The 12,934-nt window shown below is 41.5% G+C and overlaps 1 protein-coding gene across 1 annotated transcript; it reads right to left on the bottom strand.

Annotated features, from left to right (window-relative positions):
* Nucleotides 1-2,818: 2,818 nt before the first annotated feature.
* On the bottom strand, nucleotides 2,819-5,983 carry LOC136543530 (uncharacterized). Its single transcript, XM_066535953.1, has 7 exons — nucleotides 4,750-5,983; nucleotides 4,008-4,485; nucleotides 3,666-3,929; nucleotides 3,465-3,575; nucleotides 3,274-3,358; nucleotides 3,098-3,190; nucleotides 2,819-3,016 (listed from the first exon to the last, which is right to left on the bottom strand). The coding sequence occupies exons 1-7, from the start codon at nucleotides 5,981-5,983 to the stop codon at nucleotides 2,819-2,821; spliced, it is 2,463 nt and encodes an 820-aa protein (XP_066392050.1).
* Nucleotides 5,984-12,934: the final 6,951 nt, after the last annotated feature.

Raw genomic sequence — 12,934 nt, 5'->3', positions numbered from 1 at the left:
TGCTTGGGTTATGCTGCTCAGCGACAGTTCATGCTGCTCGGCGATGATTCACGCTGCTCGGTGACTGCTCACAACTGCTCGGCAACTCATCACGGTGGTCGGACCATGAGTTTGACTACTCAGCCTTGTTTGCACTTGCTCGGACAAGCTTAAGACGGCGTTGCACAACGGGTACAAGGCGCTCGGGGACTAGCTGTGGGGGGTATGACCCCGGATACCCATGGCATACTACATGGGTTGGACCCCTAGGGGTGGCTCAGCCCATAAGACGAAGCCTTGCAGGGCACGACTCTGCTCGGCGCCTTCCGCAAGGCATCTAGAGGATATCCTAAAGATACTACGAGATCTATTAGGATATGTACGATCCCTAGATTCATGTAATCAGTTATTACTTTCCGGTTATCTCCTAGATCTAACCGACTTGTAACCCTGCTCCTCGGACTATATAAGGCGGGCAGGGACCCCCTCCAAAATCATGGCATATCATACGATAGCTAATACAAACCAACAGACCACAGGAGTAAGGTATTACATCATAATGACGGCCTAAACCTGTATAACTCATGTGTCTTTGTTGCATTCTTGTTCTTGATCACGCGCTCCTTTGCCGATCAATCTACCTTCGTGGGATACCCCTCGGAGGACTGCCGATGATATTCTGTCGACACCACGTGTCATCGGCTTCAAACGTCGTTCATCTGATCTCAACGGTCAAGTGATGACCGAATGCGCTGCTCAAAGTGACTAAACGCTCCAACACCAGCGTCCAGTCATTTCCAGTAAGGTACCAGAAGCGAGAAATCACGACCGGACGCGTCCGGTCATGCTCGACCGGACTCACTCAGCGTCCAGTCACACAACGCCTCCTCTGTGTGCACCACACCAGTGCGACCGGACGCACCTAGCCAGTGTCTGGTCACTTCAACGCCAGCGTCCGGTCGAAGACCGACGCCTGCGCGTTCTCTGCTGCCACTGACTAGACGCGCTGATCCTACCGAGACCAGCGTCCGATCACTGCGTAAACAGCGTGACTAACTCCTTTTCAACTCTATCTTCTTCACCCTTGCTCAAATGTGCCAACCACCAAGTGTATCACCTTGTGCACATGTGTTAGCATATTTTCACAAACATTTTCAAGGGTGTTAGCATTCCACTAGATCCTAAATGCATATGCAATGAGTTAGAGCATCTAGTGGCACTTTAATAACCACATTTCGATACGAGTTTCACCCCTCTTAATAGTACGGCTATCAATCCTTAATGTGATCACACTTACTAAGTGTCTTGATCACCAAAAACAAATTGACTCCTACCATTTATACCTTTGCCTTGAGCCTTTTGTTTTTCTCTTTCTTCTTTTCAAATCCAAGCACTTGATCATCACATGGCATCACCATCATCATGTCACGATCTTCATTTGCTTTACCACTTGAAGTGTGCTACCTATCTCATGATCACTCTATAAACTAGGTTAGCACTTAGGGTTTCATCAATTCACCAAAACCAAACTAGAGCTTTCAACGGTAAAGGTATTTAATTTATGATTGTATATGCACACACTACGCTACTCTCTAACTCCTTAGTGATTTAAATAAATTATCTAAAATTATGACCAAGTTATAAATAAGATTAGTGATATTTATGACACCAATTCAAATCAATACCACCTCTATGTATAGAAAAAAAATGTAATTCTAGAATAGTAGCATGTCACGCGGTCTTACCTTTAATCAAAATTATACAAAAAAATATTGATAATGACGGTACCGAATAGACATATTGGGTTCACCATAGAATGTACAATTTGCATAGTATATTTTTTAGTGCCATAAATAATCAAATATCAATACTTTTTCCTTTAAATTTAGTCAAACTTTAGTTAGTTTGGCTAGGACTAGAACTATAATTGTTATTATTTTCTAGATGAAGGTAGTATATTATGAAAAAAAAATCAAGACAAGTCGGATACTATTTACTGCTATTTGGTATCATAAAATATTAATATTTTTTTATATAAATTTACTTCAATTCTAGATGATTTGACTAGGTACTATGAATGGCATTTTTTTAATCGAGAGGAAATACATCCATCCATCGAGCCCCGATGGCCCGGATGTTCCATTTCCCATACAAATACAGGTAAAGTCCTAGCTACATTCAGTGTGGCAGCTCACTCGTCAGGGCGTCCCCAACGGCGCCGAAGAAATCGCCAGCAATTGGAGCCGCAGAAGCAATAAAAAACAAAGTGAGAGAGTGCAGACTAGTGAGATAGAATTTGTTGTAGAACCCAATGCCGTGAGATAGAATTTGTGAGAGAGTGCAGAACCCAATGCCGTGAGATAGACACTACTACAGAATGTTACTGTAGGGGCAGCTCTAGAGCCTCTGTAGGGGCGGCTACGCCAGCCGCCCTTCCCAGGGTGTTCCTACAGAGGGTGCCTCTGTAGGGGTGGTTTTCTAACTGCCCCTGTAGTGCCCTCTGTTGTAAGGGCGGCTAGTAATATCAGCCGCCCCTGTAGTGGACTTCTATAAGGGCGGCTGTATCACCAGCCGCCCTTGCTGTGTGTATTTGTAAGGGCGGTTCAATCAAGAACCGCCCCTACAGTGGATTTTCCAGCAAAAAAAATAAATAATTCAAATTCAAATCTGACCGCCACAAATATACATATATACATCCACAAACACAAGACCATCATCACAAATCATAATTCACAAAAGTCCATCATTACAACATAGTCCATTATGAAGTCCATCATTATAACAAAGTCCAAACCGTTCCAAAGTCTGATCCAAATCATACCACAAGTCCACATTGTCATCAACGACCTAGGGCTAACCTATCAGTCTCTCGAAGGTGTTGATACAGAGGATTACTACCTAAGTCGGAAAGAAGATGATGGTAAATGCCTTTATGATACACAATCTGGTCCATTATAAAGTTGCAAAGGTCGCCGACCATCTCTAAGAGCTCGTCATCCTTGTATGGGTTTCTTCTCGTGTCTTTATCTTTCTCCAACTACAAGAGAACAAGTTTAGGTTTACTATATCACAACATATGCAAACTTTTCATACTACGAGCGAAGAGGTTCAAACTTACCAGATTGGGGTTTCTGTTGTAGCCACCGATGGTACTCATCATAATACATGTGTAGTATCCACAATGTAGACTCCTAGGCTTCTGCTTGGGGCACTGTGTGTTTTGCATATGGAGATGTTAAGTAATGCTATTGATAGACACGTAATATATAGAGTACCAAAGTAAATAACACTTACCGCACATAGAGTTTTGACATAAAACTTTTCCTTCCTATTTGGATGATGCCTCCCCTTATGTTCCTGGACATAGTGCCTAAATGCCCTGTTTCAATGGTTTTAGCAAATGCAACTTGTTAGTATCCCACATTGAACCTTACAAGTATGTATACAAACATAGTAGCTAAAATGAGGATTGTCAATATGTATACGTCTTGACAATTGTTATGAAGTCTTTGTATATCTCGACTGGGAAATCCACTGAATCAAAGACCCATGTCATGCTATGTGAGAGCCAGACGCCTATGCAAATCCAGTGATCACTACATGAATTTAGTCATAGAAGGAACACATAAGCTCTTTTGCATCGAACAAAGTAATTTGAACAAAGCTAAGTATACAATCGAACTTACTTGAAGTGGTATGGTATCCATATATCATCATGTTGTTGGAGATTTTTAAAACATAGGGCAATGTATGCCGCAACCTTGAGGGACTCTTCCAATATTTTCTTGTTCCTGATGTCCTCTTTCTTCTTAAGTGTCTTTCCAGCTCCTAGTTCTTTGCAATCTAGTTTCCACTCTTTAGGGTAATTAAAATTTGTTGATGCTATAGGTGAAGGGTCTATATACCCATGTTTCAGAGCTATCCTCTTTTTCACAAAGTCCGCTTGCATTCTACAAATCACAGCGTGGGTTAGTTACAACAAAATTAAAAGATTACATTCATATCATATCGAGAGGGCAAGGACTTACAGGCACCATATGCGAATCAGATTCATTTCCATTCGTCCGAGGTGGAAGCATACCTGGATATCCTTAAACTCAACGGCAATTTGCCCACCTAGGGCTCCAAATGTGCCGGCAGGGATCCATGCTTGTAAGATTTCTAGTTCTGTTATCTGAGCACGCAAGTACCAATCGTGGAACTTTCTCATTCCACGTGGCAAGCACTGTAGGACTCGGTTTGGTAGGAAGTTCTTGCCTTTTTCATATTTATCTGGGCAATCATCTGACCATTTGAGGTTATCAACAGCTAGATACTTGTTAAACCCTTTGTGCAGTTTGCTAGTGGTGCCCTCCTCAGTGGTGCCCTCCTCAAAAGCTGATGCTCTGAATTCTTTTACTTGGTTCTTAGGCTTGAACTGGTCATGAGCCATCCACTTGTGCACTGACGAGACATCATTAATGCCCACATACGATGGCCTTATCTTGATTGGGATTTTGTTTTGAGCTTCCCATTCGGGCATGTCCTTGTCAACTTGTGCATCACCTGCTCCAGGGGCCACTTGTTCTTCATGTATCGGCTGTTCACGAGGCAATTGTTGTTCATGAGACACTTGTTGTTCATGTATTGGCTGTGCTTGTTGATAAGAATGTTGCATCTCATCATGCCTTTGCTCGGTACGAGCTAGAGAAGGACATGGCATGTCATCATGCCCATGCTCGATATGAGGTGGAGAAGGATGTGGCATGTCATCATGCCCTTGCTCGGTACGAGGTGGAGAAGTCTCTAGCGTGTGGTGGTCATGGTCATGGGCCGGTGAGTATACCTCCCCGTCCTCGACGGGTCGCTCCCGAGGATGAACTGCAGTCGGAGTTGGTGAAGACTCGATCAATACAATGTCCTGTCTATGCCAGAGGATGAACTGGTTCATGACGTCTCCGAGTAACACGAGCCCCTCGGGAGTAGGGTGTTCTATCTTCCAAGTCATGAACTCGGGCTTCACGGTATGCACCTCGACCCGAGTGTAATCCTGTGGGATGTCCCTATTGTGCCACGTGCCACCCGGAGGATGTGCCATGCCCGTTGCCACCTCAATGATCATGTTTTGCCTGCCCATCAGAACCACCAATTTACAACTAGTTGGCGCCCGTATGCGATCGACGGGGGTTCCGGTTGCGTTGGAACCTTGACTGCTGGGAACATCCGGAGGGCTGCCAACTACCACCAGTTCTCTGGGCGGACCCATTGGTGTCTGTGGCTCCATCGTAGATAGTCCTTTCTCCACCAACATCTTTTCAACTAGAGCCTTCACTTGGCGCTCAAGATTAGACTCTCGGTCTCTGCCATGTTTCTTGTACATGTGCCTCTCCTCTACGAATCCGTGCTTCCAGGACATCCTCTTCCCTAGCCCCCTGGTGCGTCCTGTGTGCTCGGGGTTTCCCAAGGCAACAGTAAGCTCATCCCTCTCTCTGGAAGGGTTGAATGCGCCCTTCTCCTTGTCTTCAGCAAGTTTCAGTATTTTTGATACTACATCTCCGGTCTCCGGCATAGCAAACTTGAGGCTACTACCGGATGAATCGACACTCCTCGCGTATATCCACTGTTTAAGGCGTGGCTTCAACTTTGACACTTCCGTATTCCCGGTAGCTTCGGCCTCTGCGTCCATCTTCCTAAAGACCTTTTGCTTGCCAGCGTAGCCACCGGGGCCTAGACGAGGGTAGTGTTGGTTCTTCTTCGCCTGCTCGCTGTTACAGGCACTGAGGGACAATGATGCCTCTGAAGTCTTCTCAGCCACGAGCTCCTCCCATTGACTAGGAGTTATGTTGCCATACTCATGGAAAGGAGTTAACTTTTGTTGGATAAAGTTCTTGTTTAGATCTGACCGCCAACGTCGGAAGCTCTGCCCCATTATCTTAAAAGCATTTTGTTGTACCAACTCGTGCGTTCCCTTTGGAAACCTGAAGTTCTGCTTTAGCTTCTCCCATAGGTCTACCTTTTGGCTCATAGGTACCAGATTCCAGCTATGGATAGCTGGGTTCAACTTATCTCTAACTACAAACCCGATGTGATTACGGAATTTCGCCCTGTATGTATATGGCTCAAGGATCTGCCCGTCTGGTCTGACCTCCGTTATCACATAGCATGCCTTGTCGTGATATTGGTTTGGCTTTCTAATCCCCCCTCGTTTCCTCTTTGGCTGGGCAGTCTCAGTCGTGGTTGTGTCCTGAGGTTGTGGAGCAGAGGCCTCATTGTGAGTACCTATGGCTCCTTCCTCTGATCTCCTTTGCCCCGCTACGTATTGTCTAGCAAGACGAGCCAGAGGCCGACATCGTCTTTTTAGAGGTTGAGTAGGGACGACCTGTGTATCCGACAGGTCAAAAGTGTTAGCAGAGGTAACATAAAGCCATAGCATTAGCCAAATTTACAAGCTACTAAGGCTTTAACCGTACCTCATCGTTCGGATTAAAATCCTTGTCCAACTCATCCTCCATTGGCCTCCGTCTGGGTTCTTGTGGGAAAGGATCCTCGGGACTTACATATCCCCCTGATGAGGTGTCATCATCATCATCTCCTTCTTCGCGTTGGGCATCCTCTCTGCCTTCTCTTCCCTGGGCTCCCCCCACTGGATCATCATCATCGACAAGGTCCTCCTGAGTAAGCATCACTTCTAGACCCTTTTCTAACTCGTTATCGAACTGCTCTTGAGTAAGCTGGTCATCTAGTTCTTGCTCTCCATGGGATGGCTGCTCATCATTCACGGGGCATCGGGATGCACTCTTTGATGTTTGCGACATTTCATGCCTTGTTCTAAGATATGCAAGAAAAAAAGTAGTAGAAGTAGTAGAAGTAGTGATGCCAACTACTGCTTGCAAAATCCATTTACAATAGGTTCTCCATTTTTTAGTAATTGATCGTATGCTTTTGTTCTAGTATCCTTTATCATGTTCTTTAGTATCTTGTTGTTGACAACTAAATAGTTCCTAAACACTTCTTGTTTTATTTATAACCTCTACTTGTACTGATAAAAGACATTCTATCTTCTGAGTTTGACCAGTCCAGTGGATGGCCTTGTTCGTTGCAATGAGAAAGTGGGTGAGAGGATCGTCTAGGAGAATAACAATACTATGGTAAATGTTACTGGGAACCAACCTGAAGATTGGCAGAATCCAAAAGGACATGGTCAATTAAGTGGTGGTTTCTCAATTGTTTAAGGAGAACCTTTTACAGTAATACTGTGGGCTGGTGTAGAGGGGTTCCATATGACAGTAAATGGAATGGGCGGCATGAGACATCATTTGCCTATAGAGAGGTGAACTTTTGCAAAACAATAAGACTGCATACTTCACTTTTTGTGAGTAATTGAGTGTTACATAATTGTGAAAGCTATTAGGTTTTTTATAGAGGTCGGAGCCATGGTTGGTAGCAGAAGTCAAGGTTTCTGGTGATTTGGAGCTCTTGTCATTCTTGGCTAATGGGTTACCAGTTTCAGAAGATATAGACATGGCTAGTGTTGCGGTTTTGAAGGCCCCACCTCTGCCAAAGAAGCTAACTTTTCTGCTGGTTGGTGCTTTCTCTACTGGAAACAACTTCAAGCGGCGGATGGCTTTGAGGCGAACATGGATGCAATATAAGGCTGTTCGCTCAGGCGATGTAGTAGTCCGATTTTTCACTGGTCTTGTAAGTTCACTATATTTGCCTCAAGTACATTACAATGTTTCTATTTCTATCTTTTGAACCAGTTTCTTTTTGGTTGAGATACCCTGCTGTATCAGTAAAGAACCACTTGCATATTCTTGCATCTTCATAGCCAAATTATTTCCCTATTTTCCGACTAGCTTCAGCATGTAAGAGCCTAAGCGGCAACTCCTCTGAACAGGGACTGGTTTGGAAGTGAGTCCCATGTTTAGAATAGAAGTAGTAGAGAACATAATGTCGCAACCTGTTCTTTTTTGCCTATATTTTGTTTGGAAGCCAGTCAATCAAAATGCACAGAAAGAACAAAGATAACAAGAAAGCAATAATTATCTCTACTGCTAGTCAGATTCCAACCACAATACACATGACTGTCTACCTTATCAGTCTCGATCACAAGTCATGAATACTGAGTTCAAACAGCATATCTTAAAATAACTAAAAAAATTAAAAACAATTGGTATGGCCATACATGTTTGCTATTTGCTAGTCCTGAAGACTATAGTGTCTTTCATCACTACTAACATAAGTAGTAATGGTTATGTTAGAATGGAACTCATATGATGCTCTGAACCAACTTTAGAACACATTAAAATAGGAACAGTCAAGAAACATGTTATGAAGGAAACAAACAATCGCATAGCTAAAGACTCAAAAACAGGGCAGTGAAGCGGCTATAAAATTTGAGGACATATGCAAATCTAGAAAAGGATTTATGAGAAATTCACAGCAGACAATGGGGATAACTCATACAAGATCATGTGAAGAAATTACAAATAATAATAACAAAAGAAGCAAGTTTGTTTACCTCTAGATGGAAACAATTCAAAAAGAGGGGAATCCCAACGATTACGCCTCTCTGGCTTCTCAAATCTCCTTACAAGATCTTCAAATTTGTCATCATTGAAGAAAAAGCCAATGAGAGGGCAATTTGTTGCTGATAGTTGACAGAGAAGTGCTTGAATAGAAAAAGCATAGTTGTGTTATTATTCCGACAACCCCAAAATTCAATACAGTAACTGAACTACTAAAGATTTATAACCTATGAAATACAAGTTTGTTTAAAATAAGAATGCCAACATCTGACCCCATTAGTGTTTCGGGTCAATGAGCTCCATACAGATTAGATCTGACTTACATATTACTTACATATCCCTACAATGGTCCACTTCTGTATCACAAAAAAGCTGAAACATAAAAGAGGAAGTATAAAAGAAATCACTTTCTAATGGATGATTTACTGTTCTGAATTGTTCAAAGCAAAATAAAGTTTCCATTATTTCCTATAGATGCTCTTGACAAAAGGATCATGCAGGACATAGTCATGAGTTCCAATGTGTCCTACTTGTTGAATTAAAAGAACTTTTGTAACTTTGTTTAGGTGAGGCTCTATCTTGTAAGTTTACTTAGTTAATCCTTTGATAGATACCAAGAATAGCCTAAAAAGGTAGCTCATCATGCAAACAATATTACCATCTGATTCGCGATGTTAATTAAATCCATACTTTCAGAACACGTAATGTCGTCTACAACTCCAGTTTGTTTGTATTATGCTAGGAAAGCCATCATTCTAAGTACATAGTACATAAACAAGAGAGCAAGTGCCTACCACACAATATCTTACTCCAGATGCATGCGCAAGACACCACAACTCATACCGGTACCCCTGCATATTATCAAGTGAAAGTCAATTAATTGTATCCAAGACAAAGACACAGGTGCGCAATAATATTGCAAGACCATAATGCATTTGAGGCATCGTAACTGTAAAATGATGCAAGGCAAATTGCAGAATCTATTTTGTATCACAACTAGCGTGAGAGTTTATACAGAACAGTACCGATGTAGCAATAACAAGAGCAGCACACAGTTGCAACTATGAGTGTCAAATCACTGATTCAATGAAAGTCAGTCAATAAAGATAGGAAGAAGCAACACTTCAAAGGTCTGGGAAACTTTTATGTCTTCTAGAACCCCCTATCATCACAGTGATGAGGGCAAACATATATAACTCACCTAGTGCAATGCAAACATAACTGACCTAGTGCAATGCAAAGTGCAATAACTCAAATGACAATTTGCCGGATGACTCGTAACCCTTGTGTAAGCTGCAAAGGTCACAGTGTGGTTTTAGAATATGCTACTGAAAATATATGGGATCAATTTTTGTATAGAACTATTTTCCCAAATATTACGTCTCAATCATTCACCAAATAGGGCAAATGGAAAGGAAATTTAAATCTTTACCATAAATTGGATAGGTAACGAAGCAATGCTTACTATAAAGAGAAGGATTCGTACGGTGGAAACTGCCCCTGTTCCACACGGAGGTGGATGACAAGCTCAAACTGCCAAGAATTTCGTGGGTTAGATTTGAGATGGAGAGCAAGATACAGATCGATTTGGGGAGAAGACGTAGAGGTAAGACCAACAAAAATGGAAACGAGAACCTACTCGGATGTACCCTTTGACTCGCAAAACCTCCACCAGGTCGTCGTACGCCCGTTGTCGCCTGCCGTCGTCGCTTCCAAACACGCGGATCTGATGGCGAACGCGGATCTGATAACAAGAGCCGTGGCCAGATCTATGGGTCGAGCGGGGATCCTACCTGCCAGTGTCGGCGGCGCGAGGGGAGGACTCCCGGTAGTGGAAGCGGAGGTGGGCGCCAAGCGGAGGCTCAACGACGACGAGACGGCGCTCGACGCGCACGAGCGGTGGGGCATGGCCGGCGACGGGGCTCCCGGTTCCGGCCGCCGCTGGTCTGGCTCGGGGATAAGGCGGTCGCCGAAGAGCGGAGAGGGAGAGGGAGGGGGCCGGCCGCCGAAGACGCGTCGGGAACCCTAGCCGCCAAGGAATTGGGCAGCCTGACGGCGTCCACAGGAGATTTCGCCCAACACTCAACGGGTGGCCACAGCGACGACACTGATATACCTCAGAGCACTATAGGGGCGGCTGAGGTTATAAGCCACCCCTATAGAGAAACTGTAGGGGCGGCTGAGGTTATAAACCGCCCCTACAGTTGAATTTTTTTTTTCAAAAATCTAAATCAAAATGGGAAAAAAATTAAAATCAAAACTACTAAAATAATTTTGAGACACCAAATGATCTCAAATGAAAATCAAAGTTGTAGAGGTCATAAAGATTTACAACTTTTATTTTGGTCATCTTGTCATTTGACAAAATTTGAACCTTTCAAATTTGAAATTTCAAAAAATGACAAGTTCGAACCAAAATTTGAGACCCAAAATGATTTCAACATAAAAAGTGATGAATACCAAAGTTGTTCAACTCATTAATATCTACAACTTTTATTTTGGTCAACTTGTCATTTGACAAAATTTGAACCTTTCAAATTTGAAATTTGAAAAAATGACAAGTTCAATCCAAAATTTGAGACCCAAAATGATTTGAACATAAAAAGTGATGAATACCAAAGTTGTTCAACTCATTAATATCTACAACTTTTATTTTGGTCAACTTGTCATTTGAGAAAATTTGAACCTTTCAAATTTGAAATTTCAAAAAATGACAAGTTTGAACCAAAATTTGAGACCCAAAATGATTTCAACATAAAAAGTGATGAATACCAAAGTTGTTCAACTCATTAATATATACAACTTTTATTTTGGTCAACTTGTCATTTGACAAAATTTGAACCTTTCAAATTTGAAATTTGAAAAAATGACAAGTTCGAACCAAAATTTGAGACCCAAATTGATTTCAACATAAAAAGTGATGAATACTAAAGTTGTTCAACTCATGAATATCTACAACTTTTATTTTGGTCATTTTTTAATTTGACAAATTCTTAGCCCACATTGTTCACTAATCTTACACATGTCTCATATAGTTTATAAAACCTTATGAGAGATGTGTCACATTTGTGAACAATGTTATTACCACTTTATCATATGAAGAAATGACCAATACAAAAGTTGTAGATCTTGATGAGTTATTCAACTTTGGTATTTATCACTTTTTCAGCTGAAATCATTTGGGGTACCAAAATCTTGTCTGAAGTTGCATTTTTTTTATATTCAAAATTTAAATTGCTCATACTTTTCATATGTATATATTGACAAAAAACCAACAAAATAAATTGATAGAGAATTATTTTAGAAAATTTTAGGAAAAAAATCATCAGATTTGGAGTTAGTCTGAGGAAGAAAAACTAGTTACAAAGTTGACCCACAGATTAAAAAAAGAAATCACACTATTCACTATGATCATGTAAGGATCATCTAGAACAGTATGATTTCTCTTTTTAATCTGTGGGTAAACTTCAAATGTGATGGTTTCTTTTCCTAAAAATTTCTAAAATCATGCTTCGGCATTTAAGTTTGATCAAATTTGGATGTGACAATGTTTTACACATTTTAAAATTTGAAATTTGGAATTTGACAAGTTCAAACCAAATTTTCAAACCCTAAATGATTTCAGATGTAAAAGTGATGAATACAAAAGTTGTTCAACTCATCAAGATCTACAACTTTTATTTTAGTCATCTTATCATTTGACAAAATTTGAACCTTTCAAATTTGAAATTTGAAAAAATAACAAGTTCGAACCAAAATTTGGACCCCCAAATCATTTCAACTGAAAAAGTAATGAATACCAAAGTTGAATAACTCATGGAGATCTACAACTTTTATTTTGGTAATTTCATAATTTGTTAAATTCTTAGTACACATTGTTCACACAAACATACATGAATGTAGTCTCACACACACATACATGAATGTAGTCTCACACACATACATAAATGTAGTCTCACACACACATACATGAATGTAGTCTTGCGAACACTGACACACTTACATAAACTAGCTAGCCCACCATGACAACTTTTCCCTTGACACCTTTTCGTTCCCATGGCAATACATCTTTGGGCAGGTTCTTTTCCACAGCCTCGATCTTCTTACAAAAGTCTGTGAATAGCGGCATCTCATCACACTTATTGTAAGCTTCAACATCGTCCACGCCATCAACTCCGATGATATGTTGTTTTCTAGAGGCCACCACGTGCTTTGTCTTCTTCTTTGGGGGGAGGTTACTTTGCGGGTCGGGCATATAGAAGACTTGAGCGACTCAATCAGCGAGCACCCAAGGGTCATCCTGGTAGCCTACATTCTGGAGGTCGGCGACTCTCTGTCCAATCTCATTTAATTGATGTTGCTTGATCCAGCGGCATCGAAATAGGGCCACCTTTATATCCCTTCCATAGTCAAGTTCCCATATATCTTCAATTATGCTAAAGTACAGC

The sequence above is a fragment of the Miscanthus floridulus genome, chromosome 3 (assembly GCF_019320115.1).
Source record: "Miscanthus floridulus cultivar M001 chromosome 3, ASM1932011v1, whole genome shotgun sequence".
In the NCBI taxonomy this organism is placed as follows: Eukaryota; Viridiplantae; Streptophyta; class Magnoliopsida; order Poales; family Poaceae; genus Miscanthus; species Miscanthus floridulus.
The sequence above is the reverse complement of the archived record's forward strand: the minus strand, read 5'-3'. Positions and strand labels throughout refer to the sequence as shown.